Here is a 27,785-nt window from a genome sequence, read left to right on the forward strand (position 1 = left end):
ATACTGAAGGTTTGGAAGTGTCTGCGCTGTCCTACTTCACTGTATATACATTGGAAACTAGATCTTATTATCAGTTTGTTCCTTTCTGGACCACAGTCGCCCCAGAATGATGAATTATTCAGACTGAGTTAATTGGTTTGTGAGAGGGTGTCCACAGAAGGAGATATTCCTTAGCAGCGGCTAATGAAAGAAAAATACCCACATTTTTCTGCCGTTTTAACCCCTGCGCTCACACACAAAGGAAGTGGTCGGGCCCTGGAGGGGATGCTTGTTTCAGGTATCCTTGGTGGTAATTGTGAGGGCTGAAGAGCTATAAATGAGCTCGAAATCATCAGGCTTTTTTTTGCCTGTGTATTATGCAAATGCCACAGAAGCACTCCAGCACACCTAGACACAGTCAATGAACAATCAACAGGCCTTCGCCCCAATGACAGTACTTAATGCTACCTATTGCCGTCTGCGTGAGTCTCCTAAGAGTATGTGTGGCATTAAATTCCCATCAGGAATAATAGCTGCTCCTCCTATTTAAAAGTAAACTCCACCCCTGATATGTCGGCTGACAGGTGCGTGCATAAACTTTATGCACCGTAAAACATAATGGGGAACACACACGCTCATACACACCTGCCCTGGATGCCCCCCTTCACGCAAACAAATGAAATGAAAATCCAGCATGACGGCAGAGTGGAGCACTCTACTTAAGCAAGCCTACTGTCTTCTGATTAAGGAAAAAAGCCTTTGCCCTAGAGAGCAAAATTTCATAAAATACTAGTGCCTGTGCTTGATGAATCATGTCTCTTTAATGCAGTGCAGTATGATGGAAGAGAGAGATACAGCCGAGGAATCATCAACCGCTGCTCCGGCTCCCTCTGATAACACCCCATCTGCAGATTGCCTTGATCAGATTCGCGTTTTATTTAAAACAGGACCAATCCCGAGGCCCGACTCCTTTTAATTTGCATATATTAACAGGGTTCAAATGCAGCAATAGCTAGGAGCACTTCCCAGTCAACTTCCCAATCTGCCTGCATAATGGCAGCCTATTAAATAGAGTTACTCATCAGTGCAGGAAGCAGACATGGGGAAAAAAAAAGAAGAGATGGAAAAAAGCAGGCTAATGTGAGCGTTTGCATTTCTGCCATTGGATTGAAACAGATGTGTTTAAATATCCCTGTTGTTTTACTGTGGACATATTAAGAAATATCCTTCAAAATATAACCTATTTACCATCTTAGCAAATACCCATTTTGTCCTGCCAAATAATAATAAACAACCAACAATATCACCACTAACATTTTAGTCACTACTATTACCTACATCAGACCCTAACTCACAAAACGCTCTGCAAATGTCACATTCTGCGAGTTAAATGCATTGCAATTGGCATTTCAAGTTATCCTTAAGTCATTCCCTCGCTCCCATAGGATGCTGTCTAACATGCGGTGGTCAGTCGCTGTAAGAGAACATGATGACAGCATTAGGTCTAAATTCCCAGCTGCATTATCACTGGCTCTGGCTCGACGCTGGCTAAATCTGCAAAGCTTCCTTCGGTTAGCCACGATTAGGCACGACTATGGATAATCAATACTGGCTATCAATTCCATACTTTGTTGTGATGGATGAGGTGGATGGGGAAAAGGAAAGGGGGAAACCAGAATAGTAGTCTATCAGAGAAAAGGACAGGGAGTAGAAGAGAGAGGAGATGGTAAACAAACCCATGTACCACATGCACTGAACCCAAGAGATTGATACATACATGCACATTAGATAATGCATTAGGTACTGTGACCTAAAAATGAACATTACGTTACTTACAGCGTTTATTAATCTAGGTTAATGGTAATTTATAAATACAAACGGTACAAATGGTTTTCGTAAAGTTAATTATATAGTTGCAGTGCTTCCCACAGTAGCTTGATTGAAATACACCTTTTACCCACAGCATATAAACTACATGCGACAAACAAAAAAAATAATGTGAAATTTTACTATATTTTGATTTATTATGACACTTTTTTCAAGATATTTAATAGGAAAAAGTGTATATTTTCTTTTTTTGGGTTAAAGTTATTTTTAAAAGGCTGTTGAAATAAAAGAAATACACTATTTCTCTTACGTTTATGCTATTTAGGAGCCATGTGCACCCACTGACAGGTAAAGGCTGCTCTCTCTCTTTCTCTCTCTCTAAAGTTGCTTTATTGGCATGACATTTTATACAGTATTGCCAAAGCATTTTAGATGTTTATAAAGTATGTAATAACATCATTAATCAAATATACGGCAAAAGAGAAATAAATAGCAGATAAAGAATAAAAATATACATTATTGCTAAAAATGCTACTAATTATTAAAAGAAAAAGTGTAGTTTATTTAAATAAGGCAAATTAATTGATTTCTAATGATGTACAATATTTTGCAGCCAGTATATTTTGTTCTCTCCTATTATCTAGTAAAGTCGTTTATAAAATCATGAATCATTTAATGTTAAGGTAGTGCAAAAACAGATACAAATAATGGCAACTTTAGAACGCGAAAGTAAAACCCGAATCCCGGACATTTTAGGAGATTCAGAAACTACAGTCAGATGCATTTTGGCACAAAAGGTGTGTGTTGATGATTCTCGCGCTCACAGAACCAGCATAAGGAAACGTACAGAGCGAGAGAAGATTTTCCACTGGTTAATCAATTGCGAATGTTCAGTTTTCTTGGACGGATACAAAAAAGTATAAAGGATGATAGTAATAGTATTATTCATGTCACCACCAAATATACTTGTGCGGCCATTATTATACGCCCAAGTAAAGTCTAACATTATTGTTGATCCTTGATGTAAATGTTAAATTATAAATGTTATTGTTAATAATTGTTGTAGCATTTCTCCCATTTGTTTCCCAAAAAAACTGACAACTGATCACAATAACAAATGTTAATATTTGATTTAACTGAAAATCAGGGTTTTTGCATTAAATATTGATTGTTTAACCCTTCTGAGGTTGATATTGTGTTGTTTAAAATAAATAAAAACATCTGAAAACATGGCAGAATTTAATTTTTTAACTGTATTATATGCAAAACAAATAGTAATAAATGACAACATTTATTTTTAATTTAGAAAAAAATGTCATCTTTAGTTTACAAAAACTGTGATTTGCGAAGTAATTAGGTCATTTTTTCTATAGCTGCATGTATAGATATAAAATAAAAAATTTTACACAACCCTTACACATGATCTTATTGAAAATGAATGAAAGAGAAAGGATACAAGGTCAGACAGACAGCGAGAAAGGGAGGGGGAAGGAGAGAGAGAGCGCTGATGGTTAGAGGGGTGATGGTTGGAGTCAGGACTAATTACTTGCAGGCAAGATGCACTGGGGAGGACGGGGTCACTAACTTTACCCTGACACCTGGACGGCCCAGTCATCAATGGACGGCCGTCTAATCAGAAGTGAAGGGATTCAGGGCTCGGCGCTCTCAGAGATGATAGCTAATGACAAGGGTGTTGGACGCCAAGCCACACACGTCACACTACTGCAGTCTCATCACAAGTGTAACCCAGTGGAAGTATCTTCGTGTGAGAGATCCATCCGTATTATCACACATTAATAATAACACTAGTCTGCTGTTGTACTGCTTGAGGCAATTAGTTAATTGCTGCTTTATCAGAGCTCTATGCTGCCTGTCTCTGTGACGTCCTCCAAGCTTTGACAATGCCTTGTTTCCCTTAATGTCCTATGACAGAGAGCATTGTACCATCTCCTATGGTTAGTGTCAGTGGAGTCACCACACAATGAGGAAGCCGCCGAGCAATTTTCCTCTCCCTGTTTGAATTAAGACCAGATCAAGTCTCTGTAGGCTGTCAGCTTACACCTTTAGCAGTCACGTGTACTGTACATTTACTAAAACACGGCCCCTTTAGTCGCCTGCTCACTATGCTGGGCTTATTAGCATTGTTCGGCATGAACAAAAGAGGGCCTACTTTTTCAAGCGTATGTAAATCGAAACTGTCACGCTTTTCTAAAGGTATTGCATTCCTGGATGTTCTCAAAGTGCCACAGCCACTAACGAAATAATAAAAAAAGCAGAGTGAAATAATTCACATTAGTATGCAAAAAAAACATCAATCCCTTGGAGTTTTAATAAGCATTATGGTTAAAAGTCAGGTATGTTAATGTGAATAATCATTGCAATTTCTGCTCATTTTAACTGTCAGTGGCCACAACTGCCTTTGAAAACATGAGGTAACAATTTAGCTTTTCTATCACCCCTTTGCGAATTAGGATTCATTGAAAGAAAAACCACCAGGGACATCTGTCCTAAAACATGTCTTTTCGAAAGCACTAAATGGCTATTTTAGAAAATAATTTTGGATTTCTGCACAAAGAAACCACAGAATAATTACGTTAGCACTGGACGGAATTATTCAGAAATGACTCCATCTTGAGTGCCTGCCATATGAAAAAAGGGTTTCTGGTAAAATCACTGCTGTATGTAAAAATAATAATACACATATGTATAACTGACTTATTATGATATGAAAAAATTATAATTCAAGCATCAAGCATTGTCTCCATTTAATGATACAGCAATATAAATATCGGGGTCGGGCTGTGGATCTCCTGAGACAATTTATGTCCATCAACAAAAGGCCTCTCTTGGTGAAGATCGTGTTTCACTAGGGATGGCCTATTTTCCCAGAAAAAAAAAGAAGCTGTGTTTCTTTTGTGGTGCCATCGCTTTCTGTAAATGTTTTTACACCAAAAAGCCAACTGATAATCTTGCTGTCGTTCTATATTAGACATGGGCCGGTATAAGATTCTGATGGTATGATTACCTTGGACAAATATATCATGATTTCACAGTATCACAGTATTGTGATTACTGCTCTAAAATATGTTCTTTTTAAATTTCTAAGTAAAAAAATTGATTTTTCCACCCTAAAAAAAAAATAAAAAATTACATTGAACGCTATAAATATTTTTAAAGAAACATTTATAAAGAAACTAGTACAAATATTGTGTTACTAGTTAAAAAGGGAACTGAAAAGATATTAACTAACTTTAGTTAAGCATTTATTCAAATTGTTTTTAAAATATTCAAAAATGAAACACAAATTTTTGTTTAGAGCAAACAGTGAACATAAATAAAAAGACTTTACCCTTCTGTAAACAAGTTCAACTCAAATTAGGGAGATAGTTTAGCTTGTTATACAAACAAAATAATAATAATTATAAAAATATAGAACACTCTGCAAACTAACATGGCTGAAACAACTCTGTTACTTTGCTGTTGCTACAAGATTGAGTGTCACAGGCGATACTTTCATTTGGCTTTTTAGCAAGACACTCCTGATATAGCTGCCTGTGGTGCTTTATTAGGTGCTGGGCAACAATTCTTACAGATGATCTGTTTTTGTTCAATGTCTGTGACTTTGAAACCAAAATATTCCCATATTACCCATGTTTTGTTTTTCTTTGATATCAATTCATCTATTAATGCTTCTGAAGTGGCTAATCCTAATCGTAAGCGCTTTCCAGTTTGGGTTTTTTTGTGTGTGTGTGTGGGCATTCTGCATAGTTTGGTTGCACAATTCTGATTGCTTACTCAATTGGCTAGTAAGACTATAACACACAGACAGAAGTCATGTAATTGCTCTGGGCGGGGGAAGTTAAATAATACATTTACATTTCATTTTGCAACCTCTTGCAATTAGCTAATTGCAATGCTTCAAATCGCGATTTGATTTCAAATAATCGCACAGCCCTAATATATATATATATATATATATATATATATATATATATATATATATATATATATATATATATATATATAATCAGGTACAATCGCAACAGAGTTAAAAAAAATAATAATAAAAAAATAAAAAACACAGCAGGCTTGTGTTCCTGCAGCCTGGCCCGTCTCCGTCTAATCACAGTGGAATGTGGCCGCCTCTGCGCCTCCTGCTTTGTGTAAGGAATCAAAGGGAAAATGGATGGCCTTGCATTAGTACATCACCCATGGCTAACAGAATGATGAGACTGATTTGGCTGTATGTCATATCTTTCACTTCACTGCTTTCCCATTTCAGTTTATGTAATGGCTACAAATTATGGCCACAAACCCTGGAAACAATGTCTAGGGAGGCGATCTCGAAAAGTAACTGTTATAATTGCTTGTTTGCCCTCAAAGTCGAAAAAATAAAATAAAATAACCTAAACCGTTAAAATATCTTGTCATGGCGCAGAAATGCAGGCGGATGAGAATGCGACCACAGGGAAAAACAAAGAGCCGCTTTGAGGATCGCATTCGGAGTGTAACCGAACAAAGCACGCAGTCCTCTTCATATACACGCTTGCGTCAGGCTAAAACAAAACACGTCTTTCTTTCTTTCGTTCTTTCTTTCTTTTTCCGACAGTCTAACAAAAAGAAAAAAAGGCAGCATGTCCATTAGTGCATGTTGTTGGCCTACAGCTGCCATGAAAATGGTTCTCACTGCATTGGTGGTAATTTGGCCCTGGTTGCAAACCTCCTGAAGCATTATCACTCAGAAGAAACAAAAGAGCGGGACATGCGGGCTCTCTCAGCTCCCATCCGGCTGTATCATTTAAAGACATGCTCATCTCCAAAGTCAGCTAGGCCTTTTGTTTAAGGCCATGTCACACAAAGATCTCCTCTTCTTGCCTAGTTTTAATACATATCGAAGGAGGGGGGTAAGTGTGGCGGGGGAGACTCTCAGAAATAATTACCTCCATAAGATCCCATCTCCTCTCCGAAAGCCACGACAAAATGGAGAAGCAGCCCAAGGATGCAAAAAAGCCCTTTATGCATCAACAAGCCCATCAGGCGTTTTACAGGCCAAGCTACAAGCCAGGAAAATAGGTCCCACTCCACACGCATGCAATTACAGTGCTTTCTTGTTTTGTCTTTGTTTAAAGACAACTAAAATACACACACATACACAGACACACACATATAAATGCAGTGCTGCTGTTATTTAACCTTTTCATCTGAAATATCAATATTTGTTAAATATTTATAAAAGAATATCGTGCAATATAATGCAACAGAGAGTCATGCAATGGATAAAATATTAATACAAATAGCCTTTTTACGCCATCGATTTGGCTTTATGAGAAAAGTGCCAGCTGTAATTATTCCAGTCGGGAAATAATCTAGATGAATTTAATTTAGAAGTTACTAAACAAAACCCGGTTGCGTTTTACCCATTTGGCACATCTGTGTAAAATATGAGTTCGCAGGGGCCACATATATGGAGATCGCCGTGATTTACAAATGAGGGGCGCCACTTCAAAAACATGCTTAACCACACAACCCCACTGCCTTTCCAAATTCTCAGCTTCACAATGTTTACCTTGTGTAAATGATGAGCCTTCTGGGTCCCGAGCACAGGGAATTACAGTCGCTCTGGGAGACTCGGCAGTCTGATTCTCAGGGAGGATGGGCTCATATGGTCTCTTTAGGAGGGTATATTACTGTTAGTGCACTGTGAGAGCTCTGCCGTACCAGGTCTCTTTTGGCTAATTTAGCACGTTGGGCCCATGGAGGTCGGATTCATTATCACACACCACAGTGATTCGTGCTGTTAAGAATGAAATATACGACTTCTTGTCTCCCTGATGTACGCGATGCATGTCTAAACTGTGGGCAGGGCTACGTTTATCAACAAAAACAACGCTGGTGAATTTTTGCAGTGTAGACCCTTTTTGGCGTGCTATTGTAGTCTAATTAAACAATAAGCAGTCGGATATATGGCCCTTGTGCTACAGCATGGCTGTAGTTTGCTGAGTGTGGCTTTTGTCACTAATGCATTTCTCCTTTATTTAACCACTGTAAGCGCCACAAAATCTCCCCTTAATTATGTCTTAAAAAATGGCATCAAAATTGTTTAACGAAATCCATTCACATGAACATGAAGTCAATGGCATTCTAACCTTTATTCCCAAATGGTTTTATAATTATTTGGCGAGTTTCCACAGAGCTGCTTTTAAAAGAAAGATACAGGTCAGCAGTTAAATAAATCTTTCTCTCTCTCCTTCTCTTCATCTCTCTCTCTCTTTCTCTCTCTCTCTCTCTCTCTTCATGAAACTGACTAATGACCAGAAAATGCTAAACTAAGGAGTTATACCCACGAAAACCAACCGGCCCCCTTTAACATAGAGCTGTAATTCAGCGAGAGCTGAAATGTTGCTTACTCCAGGACCTTTTTCACTGGAGCAGAGACACAAGTTCTTACCATCACATACACACAGGCACCCAGCCTGGCCCTAAGAATGGAGTGAGCACTGTCACAGAGAGGGCAGACTCCCCCTCATTCTCACCAATTTATCCTCCCTTCTCTCCTCCGCTTAACTTTTTCATTCATTCATTTTCTTTTCGGCTTAGTCCTCTTATTAATCAGGGGTCGCCACAGCGGAATGAACCGCCAATTTATCCAGTATATGTTTTTACGCAGCGGATGCCCTTCCAGCTGCAACCCAACACTGGGAAACACCCACACACTTTTGCATTCACACACATAGACTAGGGACAATTTAGCTTATTCAATTCACCTATGTTTTTGGACTGTGGGGGAAACTGGAGCACCCGGGGGAAACCCACATGAACTGGATAACTTTTTAAAAACATTATTTATTTCAAGAGTTCACACTTAGCTGATGATTGATTGTAAAGTTTGTTTGGCATGCTGCCATTTGCAAGGCGAGAGGGGAGTTTGAGCTCAGGTAGATCTCGAGAACTCCTGTGCTGTAGTAGCTAATGAACAGATAGTGAATGCTCTTAAGAGATAACTACTTACTAGAAGCATGTCTATGGTGCCAGTTTGGATTAGTCAATTAACTTAAAGGTGCAGTAGTTGATTGTCTTCAGAAACATTTTCTGTTGTGCTGGTTGAAAGTCTCTTCACAGTCAAATATGTAATGATTACAGTAAATGATCTGAATGTGTTCATATGTATTTTTATATTCTGGGTAAAGCATAAAACTAAAAAATGTTCATCCAATTAAATAGAGTCGGACCGTCATCTCCCTTAATTCCGATAAGCAGGTCAGACTGTCAGCAAATGTAGATTCCGACTTCTGCGCATGTGTTCACGCAGATCTGCCATTAGTGCGTGCCCGTCTGCATCACAAACGCATGCGCGCGAGCTATGCCCAGTCGGAGCCGGAGGCGCGGAAGAACAGCCGAGCTCAGGCCAATTACTGTAAAGCCAGGCGCGGGTATAATTCGCTCTTAAAGCGGCCACGCGGTCACGAGACGGACCGGGAGAAATCAAATGCTGAATTGAAACTTTTAAATACCTGAATCAATATTGGAGTTACTTTAGCACGCTGGAGGAAGGACGACACCATGGCTGAAGTATTACTGTTAGACAGGTAATGTTCTGTTTTGAAACTATTTTATGTTAGATTGGGTTGTTATGAATGACTAATATGCACAGACGTGTTGTTCAGCCACTGAAATCTCCTGGTGAAAAATTGATGTGATTATTTTCAGTTTCATAAGGTTCTTTGACAGCATCTATAATGTAGATTTATATTTAGTTTAACAACAAAACACTAGTAAATAGCGCTATTCCGCCTAACCTGCTTTATTGAGCTGAAGTTGCTATTATATTCACATTGGGTCATTTTTAAACAATGACAGCCTTCCTATACTGTTTACCATGCTACATGAACATGACATGAACTAGTGGGTTGTCTGTCGGCTCTAGTGATGCGGTGTGCGCGCTTGCGATTTCAGGGGGTGTGGCTTTGAATCACAGTCCCTCCCTGCCGTCCAAAGATAATATGCTAAGCGGTTAGCTTTTTGGCAGATCACCTACTGCACCTTTAAGTTACAAGTTTTTGGACGGTGGGAGGAAACCAGGGAACCGGGGGAAAACCCATTTGAGCACGGGATTCTCTCAAAATTAAGTTTATAAATAAACTTCCCCGCTTTATTTACAGCTTTCACGTACCAGGTGGAACGATTAACAAAAATAAGCTGTGATTCATCTTTTGCCAGTAATCCATTTCCTTATCCTTACTACAGTTGGACCTGTCTGAAAGTACTTTAAACATTAAGATTATGGGGTTGAACTACCTGAATAATCTCTCTCCTACTGTTGTAAAAATGTTCAACAGCACCCCCAACTCTAAATGTGTTGTGCTCAAGGCTCAGACCTATTAAAGCTAGTTACTCTTCAACTGATCCAAGCATAGTTGTGTATAATAAAAACATTGGCAGTTCTGCAGTCCACCTAGAGCACCAAAAAGCAATGACAACGGGTTTATTTTTCCCCTAATGTACTCTGTCTGGAGTCCGCCCACCTCATCTGCTCGTTCTGACATTCGTACAAGTGAAGAAAAGTATGGTCATTAAACAGCAAGCATAAATTCTGAATGAGTCTGCTAGTTTATACACATTAGCGCCATTCTGAAGGACTAGGGTAAATATAAAAGCCATGAGCTATAGCTAGAAACACCAGAATGGATTGGCTGAGGAATATCTTTGAATACGCTGTAAAGAAAAACACATGATATGGTGTTTACCAGCAACTCTCCAAAAATAATGCACTCTCTGGGATAATGTACTTAAAGCATGGTAATACACTATATTCTTGTGCAAAGACAGGAGGTTAGAAAAGTGAGACTGTGTGTGCGTGTACACATGCATGTTTAGACAAAGGTAGCCTGTCTTTCTGAAAGCAAAATAATAATTTATCCAACAGGTCATTTGGTGCACCCAGACTCTGCAGCACCTTTGATCCAGATATAATTAATGCCAAATGTAAAACAGATTTGTTTATTTCCAATATGGGTAGTTTTGGAGCTGGAGTTTCACATATGTTTCTCCGTTTAATCCCATCTGGTTCTGGAGATCATATATAAACAGGACACTTTGGGGAACAGAGATTAATTCAGCTTTGGAATGCCATTGAAAATGTGTTTCCCTCGGCCAGGTCAGGCAAAGCAAAAACAAGTTAAGCGTTCATTTGAACATGCTGCATTAGCATGGGCATTATTATATAATGGACCCTGACCAGCTCTTCAATTTTGGATTACAGGTTCCTCTCAAATAAAACTATTAATCTTTTCTTTGTGTGTGTGTGTGTGTGTGTGTGTGTCTCTGAATGTTTTACACTTATTAGCTTCTGGCAGCTTCAAAACTTTTAAATGAAAGCCAAATTGATTTGGTCATGAGAAAGGAAATTAAAGCTCACTCCATGGGGAAAAATTGCACTGTGAGATCCTCCCAAGGTAGAGTTTCATAACCTTCTGCGTGCCTGCTAAAGATGTCACTGCAAACAGGCCCTGGTACTGATATAAAAAGACGGTCAGTAATGGGAGAAATGTGTTCGTTTTAGGGATTTATGTTTAACATCGGGAGGAGAGGTGCTCCAGAGTTGGGTTTGAGGAAGGAGGTATGCGTTACAAGAGTGGGCTGAATAGTGCACTCACCTGATTCGTTCGGAGGGCAGTCCTTGACGAGGAAAATATCAGCAAGGTTGTCTTCATCTGGAGGAAGGCCCTGCTGATGCAGCTGCAGCTTGCGGAGACCTTCGCTCTGCTGGTGCTTGACTGACCGGAGGTGCTGCAGCAGGTTCAGTTTGGCTCGGCTGGAGTAGTCGCACAGCGCGCAGTAGTAGTAGCAGGATTCCGAGTTACACGCACTCTCTTGTTTTTGCAAGTGCTGCAGGAGGGGAGGAGGTGCGAGCAGAGAGAGGGAGAGAGAGAGAGAGAGAGAAGGGGAAAAAGTCATTAGGGGCTATACGCTTCACATGAAATTACAGCCATCGTTTGTTTCACGGGCTGAGACAGCACCTACATGAAACAGATACTTCCTTTCCCCCGTAATAATCTCCCGACATGAAATGCATTCCTTCCAGCTTTGTCCCAAACATAAATACTGATAACAAAGAGAGATTGTCAAAGCCGAGTGCTTTAGAGGGGCTGCCCGATGAGGAAAGACAGACGAGGGAGAGCGAGCCAACGTGTCTCCGCCTGGCATCGCATAATCCAGGACATACGAGTAATTTACCGCGACAAAAAGTCCAGCTTAACTTTAAGTCTGGACTCTGCAACTTTAGAAAGGGATAAGAGGATGAAAGAAGATGGGTTCTGGAGGGGGTAGTTTACTATCTTTGCAGTGATAAAGATAAGAAAACAAATCTACCAGACCCTGGCTATAAAACTACCACAGGTCTGTGGCTTTGTGCGGTAGGAGAGGGGCACCTCAGCTTCCATCCTGCTCATAAAGGCCTACGGAGGACTGTGAAACAGTTTAAACATGTACTGACGCACACGTGTTCAGGTTTATATAGTCTAAATATTCACATGCTGCTTTGTGTGTGTGTGTGTGTTTGTGTATATAGAGGGGCATATGAAGGCCTGTGGCGCATTAGTGAACGAAAGTGGAAGCTAAACCCCTACGTGGCCTCTCTCTCTTCTTCACTGACACAAAGACCCCTGTTACTCAGGCCCATACACACACTGTATGTGTGTGAATCTTACAGTTTTATTGCTACCATGTTGCTGATGCTATGAAAGCTGATTCATTTTTTTTTTACACAAAAGTAGCAAAATAAAATTGTAAGTTAAATTTATTCATGAATTGTGTCTTAATTAAAGTCAAAACTATTTGTCTGCCTCATCATAAACATTTACAGATGTTACTTTATACATGCTTTAAAATACAAAAATAACTTATATTGATAGCTATGGAAAACTAAATAAGTGACAATATATATCAAGAATTTACATAAACTACAGAAATATATTTACTTATATATACACAAACACTAATCCAGCTCTAATGTGTGCACACACACAAGTGTGTTACACTTTTCTGAAAGCTTAAGAGGAAATCCTGGCTACTTTCTCATGCTAATACCTCCACTATTTACAGCTATTAAAATGCACCTAACCGCTTTATTTCTCTTGGCGTTCTGGCTTGCAGTAGGTCAACTGGTACGAATAAGGTGAACAGGCTCTTTCCTCCTCTGCAGCTAACAAAACCCAAACTGGATTGGTCTTTTTAGGGACAAGCACACACACATACACACACACAGAGAGAGAGAGAGAGAGAGAGAGAGATGGTGGGGCTTCCTAAGCTTGTTAATTCTGACAAGAGACTCCAAGCGGAGGCTAGACACAGAAGGAGAGCAAAAGTATTTAAAACAGTGCTTTGTAGGCGAAATCCGAACTGTCCAGCTTTGCGTATTGTTCTATTCATCTCTAATGTGTTTCAAACAGCAAGGCTCCTGCATTCAGCCCTGCCTGACAATTATGCACTTTAATTTGGGCTAAAGTTTTGCATTAAAATTGTGCAGCAGTGCACCATGCAAGGCCATAGCTGGCCTCCCCTGCACCTAAGACACATACAAAGCCTCCCAATCCAACAAACATTCCCTCCTCCCTCCCCATTCCCCAGGCAAGCCAAGCATATCAAGTGTGCCTACAGTACTCGCAGACTAATGAACAATGCGCAAAAACAAAAGGCCGAGTGAGGCCTCCATTATCTGATCTTCCGCTAAAACACAAAACCAGAGCTCTCCGAGCCTCTAGGAAGTACCGGCGTGCCTGCAGGTGTGAGCCGGCTAAATAGAAAACCCTTTTGACAAAACAGATTCTTGGACTGTCAGGGATTAGAGTCATGGCACCAGTGGTAACACACATCTTTTCTTTCATAAACTCTGCAGAATTTTCTCACGAGTCTGCACCATAAGGGGCTCACTGTGGCCATTGAAACGTCTTAAGCTTTAATTAAGTTGAAGTTGTCAGAGGAAAACCTTTTTGGCACAGATTCAGGGTCATTAATTACAGCTATCTTTGTTTCTTTCCAAAGGGAAGCCCTTCAAAGACATGCAAGGCTACTTGTATGAACTGCCTTGCTGTAAACAGACTCGAACCCGGCTGAATTGACATTTAAAGCACTGGAAGGGTCCTGCCACTCTTGGACGACTAATACACATAAGTGTTTAGTGTGTAAACTTAAAAGAGAACATGCTCAAGCTTTTTTGATTTTTCTTAGAATCTCTGTGTGTGAAACCTCTGCATCATTAATTCATCTTAGGTAGTCATGCATTTGCCAAAACAAAATACATGACGTTCCATCTAGACTCAAAATGGTTTCTGGGAAAAACAGCAATGTAATTTGTTTTCCCTGCATGATGACTAAACCTCATTAGGATGAATAACTATCACTAATAAACAAGCATTTGCTCAAGGGCTATTGGCTAGCTATTGTCGCATTCATATTCTCATATTGCACTTATATGCATCTTATCCTGAGTTGTAGCCCCTTTTAGCAACCTCCATTACTAATATTTTCATGCTAATAGAAATAGATTTGTGTAGCATGTGAACGAGGCTGACCGCATATCTTAAATTATTCTGAACAGTATCCATTTTTATGGTCATATTATAAAACACAATGCAAGCAGAGATGTGCGTAACTCTAGAAAATATTAATTTATTCACTATCAGCATTCCTGCTTTGTTTGCTCAAGACCTATATTGAAATTGAGTATTTTTCTTCCTTCTTTTATAGACCCCTGTGGCACCAGTGCAAGCTGTTCAGAGACTTGAGCCTGGGGTTTCTGATTTATGAGGTTTAAGCTTACCATTTTTAGTACTGCCAGACTCACAAAGCAGTTATATACTACCTGCAAAGTTCAAAATGTTTGTGGCATCCCATAGCAGATTCTGCCCACCGAAAAGTCAGGATGCTGCTAGCAAAGAAAAGAAGCCCTATTTATTACTAAAATAAATAAAGAAAAGAAGAATAAGACTACGCTTTCTCTCACCTCGACTTGGTTTAGCAGAAAGCTGGAGGATAAATCGCACAGTGGTTCTGTCAAGCGCTTAGAATTTTTTTTGAAACTGCTCCAAGTGCTGTTGTTGTGGGTGGCGAAGAGGCTATCTATGACAATATAGCGCAGCGCTCTTGTCTTTGATGGGTAATTGTTCTAGATTAGCATTTGGCAAACAACCAAGACTCAAAAACCCCATGGGGTCCAATCATTTTAGCTAACTTGTCATCCCTGGGTGCCCCTTCACATGGCAAAGAGCACATCCAGTCATACAGGACCCTGGGCACGGAGGTCTGAGGAGGAACACCCACCTCCCGCTCTCTCTAGACTCTCAGGACCTAATCAGGCATGAGCTGGGCGACTCTAAAGCAAAGACGCCGTCGTACCGTGATGCCAAAACAATGCAAATCAAAGCACCAGGGACTCCCCATCACCTGTCAAACTAGACCCCAATTCCCAAGGAGCCTGTTTTTCCCCTAACCTGATGAGACTTATTTATTTATACTGACTTCAATGATTACAAAACACCTCTCGTTGCCTTCCACTCTGCCCGTCTGCTGTTGGCAGTAGGAGACTGGTTTCATTTGTACTGCCTGCAGTGACAAAACAGACTCATTAGTGGCATTCAGAATAAGGATAAGGGCTGTTTGAGACTGGATGTTTATTCACTACGTTCTGCTAGGATGACAAGACTCCTTCAGACAATGAAAGAGAAAAAAAATGACGGGTTAAAAAGATGTTGTTCGTAAACGAAAACAAATTAGGCCATTCAAACTTTTTTGCCCTGATCATTAGTGGGGGAAAAAAACAACAAAAAGAAAACATGCATAAAATAATCATGGTCTTAAGCATTTTTTTAAATAAATCCTATCAGCACTCCACTTTTATAATTCTTGTTTGTACGCTTTCGAAGAGGCACCGGTTTCCGGTCTAACTCTGGGGACCCCAAGAATGAAAAAAAAGAAAATAAACAAAAGCTTGTTTTGTTCCTCAGAGCATTTTAAACACATTCCAGCCTTACTTGGAGGCCAGCCAGGTATACGATTCCATCAATGCTGACACCGTCCAAACACATGTTACCAGTAACCGCTATTGAGCCCGGAGACATAAATGTAATGTTATATCATGGGTACCGCAGGAGTTGGCAACCTGAGTGAAATTCTTGTGCGAGAGGTATGCCCCCTACATTCCATTCAGAGATTGCGCACAAGGCCACTGTCTTTTCTGCTACCGGCACAAAACAAGAGCGAAAAACCATCTCGTTTCTACTTTCCTTCTCCCCTACCTCAACAAATCCCAAGGAATGCATCAAAGAGCCCCAAATTACCTCCCCTATTTATTTTTTTCCTCCGAATCCGTCTGGTTCATCATATGTAATTATGGCTTAGGACATTCCGCCAGCGCATGGCTGTATGGTTAGCTGCTTAGGTCATATAATAATAATAATCATCCTTGCAAATGTATGCCAAGTTAAATAAGTGAATTAGCACAATGTGTCTTTCAGCAGCACACTCTCGTCTGAGGTGGCTTGTGGAAATGCAGTAAAGAGAGCGGGACACACCCCAGGGTCCCTCCAAAATGACTAAAACCCACAACTTCGGCAGCAGCGTCCATCCGCAGTCTTTCATTTACCATAATGGCAATCGGACCAGTCTAGGGTGACATACGCCCCATTTTCTCAAGGACACTGGTTCTGTGGAGATATACTGTATTGTGAATACCTCAGCTAACAATCAGGCCCTCAATATGTCGATGCGTTCTGCGAGTTTGGAACAGTTCATGTAAATATTAGCCAGCCAAGCATGTTCCAAACAGAAATCCACCAAAAACACATAAATCTACTAATCGACAGCCGGCTGGCAGAAAGTCTTAAAAGAACTTCTGTTAGTTTCTTTGAAAATATTGTTTTTCCTCTCTTGTACATTTACATTCATATCAATCTTGTCAAAGTCTGCGTGTGTGTTTTACCAGCATTTTAATATGTGGATTGATCCGCGACCTAATATTTCATTGATCGCTGTAAGCGCCAATTCCTGTCAACTCAATATTAAAGCAAACAGCACAGTGGGCTTTGGGAACCAATCATGCCATGGCTTCATGCGTTTCACGACGAATTGTAAACAGAAGAAGAAGGAAGCGTGGAAAGAAATATTTTCCTGCTGTGCTAATGTTGTTGATCTGGCATATATCATTAGGACTGCAACAATGTTTCTGGGACAGAAATAAATGAATGAAAACTTTAAAACACTACAGGGTTCCTGCATCCAGCCCACTGGACTGTCTGAGTCTATACAACCAAATTTGCAGATGAACAGTGTGGGTGAAGAATAATTCTTAAGTCATAATGATCATATTTTAAAGTCAACAACTTTACTTATCTAAATATCACATTACAACCAAAAACACAGAGGTTGTGTTTCAAAATCGAAGAAGCTGCCTGTCTAGATAACATTTTTACAATCATAAATATAAAATGTTATGAAACCCTGTGCACTGTTTAACTGTTTAATGCAGAATAATAGTCATAATCAAACATTTCAACACAATGCCAGGTCTATGTATACAGGATTAAACATTTATAATTGGCAAAAATGCAAAGCCAGGTGATGACATCCTGCTGTTACTGATTGCTAACCAGATGAATGAATCTCTTGTCTATATAATAGAATCACTGGACTTATACACGAAGCAGGAGCATCAGAAATTTCCATTTCCAAATCACCTTTCACCTCTGTAGTTGATATGAAAGATTAAGAACTGGTCTTTAATCTTTACTCCTCTAATCCTTCCCACCGCTAAGACAAGCATGAGTGTTCGTCTGCTCCTCAAATTGCTTTAAAAGAAAGCAAACTCCCTATGAAAATGGAGGTGTATTTATATTATGGTGATTTAAAATCTGTCGCCTGGACACTTCTCTCCCATTAAATGCACTGACCTTACCATTACCCTTAAAAGCTTCTTCTGTCTCCATCAGAAGGTGAAAAAGACCAGAGGCTCAACCATCATTTTCAAACCACACTATCACTAAAAAAAACTTAAGAAATTGAGCACGGCGGCAAGTCTAAAATCTGGCTTCTCAACAGGGTGTGCAAAGCTTTTCCATCAAATAAAGAAAAACATAATTCTGGAAAATAATAATAACTAAATAAAAGATGACAAATAAGTCATAAAACTTTCCAAGCTTCAAAATAGCAATGTAGAGAACAAACAGAGGAGAAATATGTGAAGCTCTATATAAAAATGATTTTTTAATTATATGCAAAAATATCATAAAATTGGTTCTAACAATATTAAAGGTGCAGTTTGTAAGTTTGATACTCAGTGGTTGAATTAGGTATTGTATTCTGGGATCAAAACAAATGTGAGCGCAGGTTGCCAGATTAATGACGTTATCAGGAGCTAGTTTCCAGCCTTAAGGCTGATTTAAACCATGTTCCAACTAAAAGCAACAGTACATGATAAAAAATATTTGAGATATTATCTAGTATTTGCCTAACCAACAACTCAAATTGATATACTAGAAACGGCTTCTATTTCTCACAGGTGAACAGGATAAACTATGACAATAATCACCTCAGGTAAACCTCATGTGCTTTAATCAGTGTTAAATGCTAACAATGGGAGTTTGAATGCCGTTTTACATCACATTTACTGCCAAACTACTGAAATCAGCAGCAGATTCAGAATAAAATTAAATTTCAAAAGTTCAAAATAAAATAAACAGTTTGAAATTGAACTTTAGAACTATGAAATAATGCAAACCAACATATACTATATCATTGATTCAGCATGTACATTTAATAATGTTAAAGAGGTTTATTATGTATTAATTAAACTATAAACCTGACAATTTCGCTGGAGTGCAATGCAGTATTCTGTGTTTCTGATGGCTGTATTTAAATTTCTGTCATATTTTGTCTGGTGCAAACAGCCAAATTGCTTATCACTGCAAATCTCGTCACGTAGAGTCTTATTAGGACACACGGTTACAATGTAATCTGATCACCAAACGTTTATGTTCATAATATTTATATTATTTGCTAATTAATAACCACCTCATGTGGAACTCTGAATCTGCGTCTCATTTTGGAGTCTGCTACTGTCCATCGGAGGTTGCATTTTGGTCACGGGCACATGCTTTAAGAGCCTTTCTGAATGCTTTCCACCAAGCAACCCAGGGTGCTGAAATATAATTGGCTGAAGTGGCATTGGGTGGGATAAAAGAACCAAAACAAAGACAGCGTTTCAGCATGTCACACACATTTTCAAAGCAGAATATCTGACTTTAGCATTGATTTTCAGATAAACAAGAATGTTCACTTGGCATGTTCCTTAAATATCTGCAAACATATTATGGTATTTTTTATGCTTTATAAACCTTTACTTACTTTAGAAGAGTCAAAAACTTACAATCAGCAGCTTTAACAACAACAATATAAAAACAATAACTTTGATTTTAAGAAATCATTTTAATCATTACATATTAATAACACATGAGTTTAATAAAATGTAACATCGCAAACTTGATTGTTTTAAGTTGAATTTGGGTGTGCTGCTTTGCTTAATTTCAAATACTACCTATACAGTATAAATAATAAATAATTATATGGTTTGATATAATAATGTGCAGTTTTCTAGAAAATCCCCCCTCCCCACACATCTTAGCATATGTTTTTAATGCAAACAAAGAGTTATGAGCTCATAGTCTCAGGTGGGATGCACCGGAAAGGATGATCCATGCGTGTGACCCTCGGCCGGTACAGTGCGCTAGCCTGTAGCATTCGCACTAATTATGATGCATGCTCTATGGGCTGAAATCTTTCCTTTAAAACTGGCCCATGCAAAGATGAGACAATCTCCCACCTCGTGTATCTGATAAGAGCGGAATGAGCCCCGGCTCACTGCTGCGTGTTTTCCCTATTCATACTTTTAAACATTAAACCCTTTCATGTTCCATCTGCCTTCTCCCCTTCCACAACAACATAGAGGAGGGTCCCTGATTTGCATCCTATTATAGGAGGAGGGAAAGAGGGAGGGAGGAAGAGAGCACAGGGATCATGGAGAGGAGCTTGTTTAAAGAGCCCTGCCTCTTGCTTTGCTGCTCTCACTCCTCAATGGGAGCCCTTCTTAGTCGAACGCTTTGCATATTGCCTACGAAGATCTTCAGGAGTCGAGCCTGTAGGGGTGAACGCTTTTAACCTGTGCTGTATCAAAAGAGTCTGAGTAAATAACACCTTACCCACCCACTAACCCACACATCAAGAGCCGGCAGGGATATATTAAGAACTTTAAATACATACAGGCAAATAGAAATGCTCTAATGCACATAAACACATCAATTCAAACTGCGGTATTGTAAGTAGATGCAACTGATACAGCTAATGCTTCAACCACAGTTTATGCAGTTACTACCCATAAAAGGAAAGCCATTGTTTTTGCACTGAAAAGCCCTAGCCATTGCTTGCATTCCACGGTCCACTCGACATACCACTGGCCACTTTGAAGATTACTGAAATGTTTGCCTTTGTTCTCGGAAAATTACAAAAAGGAGACGGGCTTCTTTTCAAACACACTGCACCTTTAGGTGAACCATTAAAGCATGATATTAAGGGGAAACCAAGGAGAGTACAGTGCATCAGAAAAACACCAACTGGATCTCACAGAGGTGCTTTTAACAGGTAGACAAATTCTAATTCGATGGGTTAATTTAACTAAATGTGGAAAAAAAATCATGAGTGTAATCCCAAACAAGTGAGTGGGACTTCTATCAGATCTATTTCAAAGCATTAAGGATTACTAGTAGCAGTCTAATCCTGCTGAACCTAAGGGGAGGTAAATCGTATTGTGTTGGAAATCCTGGCCAGGAAAGAACAGGAGGTTAAATGAGTTCTTTGCTCTGTAATCGAATATCACACTCTACTTATCTATTCAGTGAGCACCTAATGTTTAAAATCAATTACTTGAGGAATGCTTTCTTGCATTCAGGTCTGTTAATGTGAGCAAAAACTGCCACCCATGACTGCTGCTCTGTCTTCACTCGGGCATCCGTTCTGGGCCGTGGCTCTTATTAAACGACACACGTCAATATTGATCTTAATTCCAATCTTTTCTGCAAACTCTCTCTTTGCCGTTAATTGTTGACCGACCTAATAATCTTCAGAGCAATTCTTTTTTCCTTTTTTTTTTAAACATTCGGCCTGCATGTAGCTACTTAAATAGAATAACTGGAAAAATAAAGGTTAGCGCTGCAAGAAAAAAGCTCTGCTGAGTTACAGGGGAGACCTCAGGGGAATGTGTGATGTTCAGGCATACATTTATTGTCCAATAATGCTTTCCAGACAAAGTCATATGTTTGCTCTCTGTCTGTGTCTGGAGAGTTAAAACAAAGCTAATTACCTTCAGCCAGCTATTTCACCAAGAATATCATATTATTGCAATTCAAGTCCTTCCACGGCTGGCCTTATCAGAGAACTGTGAGTCATCCTTTGTTAAGCTGGGCTCAAATGCCATGAGAAATGGACGGGTGGAGGGGGGGAGCAAAAAAAGAAGGAAAAAGGGGAAAAAAATGAGTAAAAGAAAGAAAAGGGGTAAAAATGACAAACTCCTGCCACTCTTTGTTCCTAGGAGTGCCACGCTCCCTTCAGGGCTCGGTAAGTCTTGCTATGGTTCCCATACCTGTCAGCCTCAATAGCCTTCACAGTGCCTGCACAGAGACAAATGGGCTGACCTGCTCGGCCTCTCTGACCCAGGGCCAACAGGAAGATCACATCTGGTTATTAATATCAGAGCATCCTCATTTGATTCCCCCGCACTCATCTCTCAAAATGGAAAGGAAAGAAAACAGCAAAGCAGGAAAGACCCAAAACGAGAAGGGGTGCCACACTTTAACACGATGCTTTAAGTTGTCCATCAGCAAACGTTAGTCCTGTGGGGCCGGTGTGGAGTTGACCATCTGCTTGCAAGCGGGGAGGGCATGATGGGAGAAATACCTATTAATATCTATGAGGATTAATGACAGCAGGGCCTAGCTGAAGCCTGGGCTTTGTGTTTGCACCCACACTCGTCTGTCTGTATGCTTTAATTATACCCCCTCCCCCTTGCGCCCTCCCCTGAAAGATTCCCATTGTAATCCGCGTGCAGGTGAAAGACGAGAGCGTCTGAATAATCTGGCCCCGCTGTCGGGTCATAGCGAGAGGCTGAGAGAGTGCTGACATACTTTTATGCCTGCAGAGAGTAAGTGGATAAACGGACGCGTTTGTACGCCTGTGGTTTTGTTTGCGTTCGGAAAGTAAAGCGAGGGCTCACATAAGGTCGTTTGGACCTGTGCAAAGCCCTCTGGTACAGTGGCAGACTGGCTTTTATTGACAAACAGCTGAGGCTGAGCAATGCTTTTCTCTTTTGGCCATTCTCTCTTATCTCCTCCTAGGTTTGGATGCTTCATAAAGGGTAGATGCTATATTTTTGCAGATAGCATATCTGCACATTTGTTGAAAATAATCTTCTAAAGATTGAGCATTTTGCTGCATAATGCTTCAGTACATAATCAAATAACACATGATGGTTTTATTTTGGTTGTATACTGTATGTCGTTGGACTTTATAAGTGCTAGTAGCTGAATAACCGATGACCACAGTTTTACCTTCAAATCTCCGTGATTTTTTTAGGGAAAAATAATACTGTACATTATTGGTTGCCCTGAGGGTGTGTAAATCTACTTTTTTGATTGAACTTTGCCTTTAAGATGGCAAAAATTGCTGATACAATTTGTATTTGTTTTTACACCTATACTTGTGTCATTTCTACCTTTTTGGCCCTCCTTTGGTAAAAAAGGAAAGAATATTCTGCAATCTACAGATTAATTTGAACCCAATTACTTTAATAAAATTGTACAAAAACAGTTGACACATTCTCAGAAATATCATGTGTTCTGCAGAATGAGACAGAACAAAATACAGGTGTGAAATAACATGAGAATGGTGCTCTATATTAGAGACACTCATTGGAAACCAGCCTGTTTATTTTTTAAATTTGAAAAAAAAGCCCCAAAATAAAGCACCATGTGTGCTGAGCAACAGCACCAACGATGATATTGATGCTATATGAGGGGGTATGCGAAATAGACCCTCCTCATTCCTCAATAGCACAATGGCTTTTTATGCAAATACCCTCAACTCAATCTCCTGTCCATTTTAGCATCAGATCGGAGAAATGACAGACAATAATTTGAGCTGCATATATATGGGGCATTTGATTTTCAAATGAGGAGGAGTGAGGCTGACCTTCAGTAATGAATGTGCTGTAATATAATGTGCCCATCAACCGGCAGCCATCTTGGTTTAGAAAGACAGAGTAAAAGAGAGAAAGGAAAAAAGGTGGGATGAGAAGGAAAAAAATATTTATAAAAAGGGGATTTTGATAAATCTGAAATTCTATTCTCCTCCCTCTCTTCTATGCTCCCCTCTTTTAATTTCCCCTCTCATTTCCCTGCCCTGACCAATGATGTTGCCACCCGTATCATGGATAATGAGATGGGCTATCTGCCTCTCCCTGGGGACAAGGCCATGGAAAGCCAGTGGCTGCAGCTCCATCTCCTCGTCTGCCTCCTCCAGAAAGAGGTGCATTATGTGTGCCACGGCCCCTGTGGCTTAAAACGAGACAAGGAAGGGGAAAAAAAGACAGGAGGAGGAAAATTCAAATATGGAAATGGAGCCTTGGATTTCATACAAACAGAAAATTCTGCTTGACTGATGACGGATGCTCTGGAAGGGGGTTGCCTGCTGTAATTAAGCAGTTCATAGCTCCTGACGCTCAACTAGGGGATACACACTGGACATCCTTGTGTGTGCTGCACACAAGCCTCCAGAGAGAGGAAGTACAGAGAGAGAAAGGAATAGACAAACAGTGGGGGAGGGAAAAAGGGAGATGGAGTGGAAGATAGAAGAGAAGAGCACAGCGAGGACCACCTGGTGAACAGGTGCGGGTTGTATCTGCCTTTCCTCTGGCTTCCAACACATTGACCATGAACATTCTTGGCTATAAATGACCCAAATGCCCAGCGCAAATCAAGTCTTTGGAGAAACACACATTTCTCACCGTTCCTTAATCAAGCGTTACACCGCTTTTGAATGGCCTTGACAGATTTACACTCGACTACATCTGGGTTTATTTGAGTGCTTATTAACGATAATTGTATAATGGCAATAAATCATTATTGTAAGCTAAAGCCAAACACTAAGAGGTTAAGAATGTGCATTGTATTTATTTTAATAGCAAAACGACTTCGTAATATTGAAGAAAATCCAAGGCTGTCTAAGGTGTGGGCTTGGGAGCTTTAAAACCACCTATGAGAAGCTGTAGCCTTGCACAGAAAAAGAGAAAAAAAAGCACTGCTAATGTAATTTAAGTTGTTTTTTAATGTCTGGAAAAACTGAACTCCCCTCTACAAAAATGTCGGAGGTGCAAAGCTTCAATAAAAATACTGAATATGCTTTTTGTTTGTATCCTCAATCATTTTGGGCCATAAAGATACCTTGTGTTTAGGGGCCCATATGGAAAGGTCATCAATACTTTGTTCTTTAGTGCGCTACCCTTTCACCTTTAAACATAAAAGCCGAGGTGTTTTTCTGGTCAAATAAAGAAACCTCTTTTTCTTTTTCCCAACATTTACTACCAAATATACATGATAGAAACGGCCTGGTTCCTGCCAAAAGCATTAGTAGCCCCATCTGTAGAACAGATTTCCCTCTCCCTGAGTAAAGGTGGGGGCGCAAGGAGATGAGAGAGCCAGAGCGAACCCCCTCACCCCCTCTGTGTCAAATGGACACCCATTTTTCTCCATCAAAATTCAGCCCCATCACCTGCTCTGACACTGTGAGCCAATAAAACTCAAATGGGTGGGAGTCCATTTGAGTGCTAATGCCTTTTAGTTTAAACCTCAACAAGTACTTAAACTTTTAACAAAAACATAAAATCCACACACAGTCTCTGTTTGGCTAGATCTTTCACATTTCTAAAGGAGAACTACAACTGTAAGGACCATTTTAAACCTACATATTCTCCATGGACATCTATTGTTCTAGATAAGAATGCAGGTGTCAAAGATGCTCCTGAAAATTCAGGTAAACTGTAATTAAACCTTTCAGAATTAACACAAACAATCATGTCAATAATCAGGCAGTGACCCGACCACACGTGCACGTGAAGAAACAAATCTACTGTGAGACGTACTAAGATCATAGCTAAGCCAGGCCTTTCTCTTTCTCTAATCTCCAATCTATTTGTCTTTCGACGTGATCTGAAATGCTCTCTGTTGCCATGGAGCCTTTTTATTTGCTTAGAGAATTAGCCAAGCCCCCTGACCCCCCACCCCTTTCTAAACTGCTAAGGATTTCAAAACATTCCCATGGACTGTGTCTTTAATGCCAGGCCTCCAAATACCACATGCGATTCTTTTAGCCATGTATTTGCCTCATGCTGACTTCACCCATTGGAGGATTTGCTCTTTGTTGTTTAGTTACTTGCTCTGTGTTTCTAACACTGTCTGAATATATTAATAACACGAAGCAGCTTAAAGTCCTATTTATAAAAAAAAAAAGACCTACAAGTCGAAACGTACCATTTATTATTCTCAGAAGGCTTTTTTGAGCATTCAGTTCTGACCTAAATCATTTTCAAGAGTGAAAAAAAGTTTTTAAAGGCCCTTTTTTGAATGAATATATGCACAATGCGGTCAAAGTAATGAATTGTTCCCATTAATGTTATCATTCCAAAGTTCCCAATTGCATATGCAGCCCAGCCACTGTCAGCTGCTAAAATCACTTTTCTAAATATACAGCGGAGTCCGGCTTACGAGCACACACAAGTCAAAAGTGACTAATGCTGGTCAATAGATCCTCATTAAGTTAATACAGTTTATCCAGAGGAGTCCACTAATGTGTCTGGGATGTGATGCTGGTCTATGATTTCAGGATGTTAGTATTATTGTTTCAGGCAATCACACAAGTCCAGTAAGTCAACACCCAAATGCACTTAAGAACAGGATGAAGCTGCAGTGGCCTCTGTTCAACCCCCACTGCTGTGGATCAGTTATCTGCCTTAGGCCTGGAGCGATGCCGTAAAATATGACCCGCAAATCAAAAAGAGAAGGTCGACAACATCAAAACATGACTTGTATGTTTAAAAAAAAAAAAAAAACATGGGGTAATCTAAAAACAAAAAAGATTTATTTTCTTTCATACGCATGCAGGTGGACAAAAACAAACGGTCATGATCAAAATTTGTCAGCTGTTCACATTTGTTGTTATTTACTGGCTAGTAGGGCAGCTTTCTTGAAAGGTTCAAATTCAGCAAAGCGCTATAACAGCAACCAACTGTTTAAAATATTGATATTTCTAGCATAAATTCAATTAGGTTTGATTTTTGAAAGGCATCATGTAAACAGGCTGACTGGCATATACCTGTCTTTACAGGAAAGAGAGCAGAGGAAACTGGGAAAGGGGTGAGCATGGATGGCCTAATCAATTTTTCAGCTGGACTAATCATCAGACATTATTTTAAAAAACCACATACACACACACACTAAAGGTGCTAGAAATGAAACGCCCACTATTTGTGTTCTCTTGACCATGACCACTGAATTATCTGTCCGACTCAACGCTGTCAAATACAGTGACAGCATACATATAATGCAATACAGGTAAATATTAACTTAAGTGACACTGAGAACATACAGAACTAGGACAGTGGGTCATGACACAGTTCAACACAGAGTAAAGCATTACTGACCTTGTAGACCTTTAGCGCTGCTTCGTGCCTCTGGTTGGTCGCATGCAGTCTCAGCTTCTCCACACTGTTGCTGTAGTAGTCGCAGGCGTTGCACTTCAGGTGCACAGGATTGCCGATGGCAATGCACTTGAGACGCCACTGGTTGGCTTTGCCACCTTCCTTGATGTGAGCCACCAGCTGATACTTCTGCATGTGTTTGTCGGTCTTGCAGTGAAGCTGGAAATTGGCCTTGAGCTGCGTGTTGTAGTTGCACAGCTTGCACTGGTAGACGTCTCCCATCACGGCCCTCCACTCCTCTTCCGGAAGCGATCGCTCCGTGGCCACGTGCCCGCTGAGGGCCTCCAGGCTGTCAGAGCTGAATTTGTTGCACACTGCGCACTGGAAGAGTTTCAGCAGCGGGTCGTTGATGCAAGGTGACAGCTCCCCAGCAGAGAGGACGGACAGGTCATCACCCATTAGCTGACCACTCGCAAGACGCAGCTCCGCAGGCAACTCATTATTTACTGCGGGGAGAGAGAGAGAGACAGAGAGAGAGAGGGAATGAGAGGGAGAGGGAGAGAAGGTGGGGCACAGTCACAGGGAGGAGAAATAGAGAAAAGGTTTTTTTTTTATTAAATGAAATTTAAAAAGAGCTGAGAGAGTGGTGTAGGGCACCCAAACAAAAGGATTTGATAAAATAAAGCCCCAGTAAGGAGTATGGCTTTTATAAAGCCTTAACTATAAAAAGCTATAATAGGATTGAATCAGGATCAATTACAATCATCCCTTTCAAGTTCTAAACTCCCTCATCAGATAGCTTTAATTACTCCTACTAGGCATTCCAGAGTTTGTACTCAGGCATGTTTTTTCCCCTCTTTTAAGACATGAAACTGATCAATATAAAATAAGCCTGCCTCAATACTAGTTCTAAAAATTCAAATAATAAGAAACAGATCATCTTACATCTAATTGTAATTTAGTCCTTTGATCTCTACACTTTTAGAAGAAAACTAGATCATTTTCTATACTCTCAACCCTCTGGTAAAAAGCTTTGAAAGTTAATAATTACACAAGAGCAAGACAAGGTACTAATATTGCATTTTGTCAAAGAGAAAATTTCTGAGTTGCTGGATGAAAGAGGATTTTGTTTTTCTGTTGAAACAATATTTATCGACAGACTAATGCTTGCATGTCAGTCTATACTAATTAT

The 27,785-nt window shown here is 40.0% G+C and overlaps 1 protein-coding gene across 4 annotated transcripts in view; it reads right to left on the reverse strand.

Moving 5' to 3' along the window:
* The window catches only part of zfhx4 (zinc finger homeobox 4), an 85,334-nt gene that overhangs the window by 31,668 nt on the left and 25,881 nt on the right, over positions 1-27,785 (reverse strand). For all 4 annotated transcript variants that reach the window (XM_087309548.1, XM_087309549.1, XM_087309546.1 and 1 more), the window contains 2 exons: positions 26,597-27,099; positions 11,460-11,691 (listed from right to left, as the gene is read on the reverse strand). In XM_087309548.1, coding sequence (XP_087165674.1) covers positions 11,460-11,691; positions 26,597-27,099 — 735 coding nt within the window. The remainder of the gene's footprint in view (positions 1-11,459; positions 11,692-26,596; positions 27,100-27,785) is intronic.

The sequence above is a fragment of the Danio rerio genome, chromosome 24 (assembly GCF_052040795.2).
Source record: "Danio rerio strain M-AB ecotype USA chromosome 24, GRCz13ab, whole genome shotgun sequence".
In the NCBI taxonomy this organism is placed as follows: domain Eukaryota; kingdom Metazoa; phylum Chordata; class Actinopteri; order Cypriniformes; family Danionidae; genus Danio; species Danio rerio.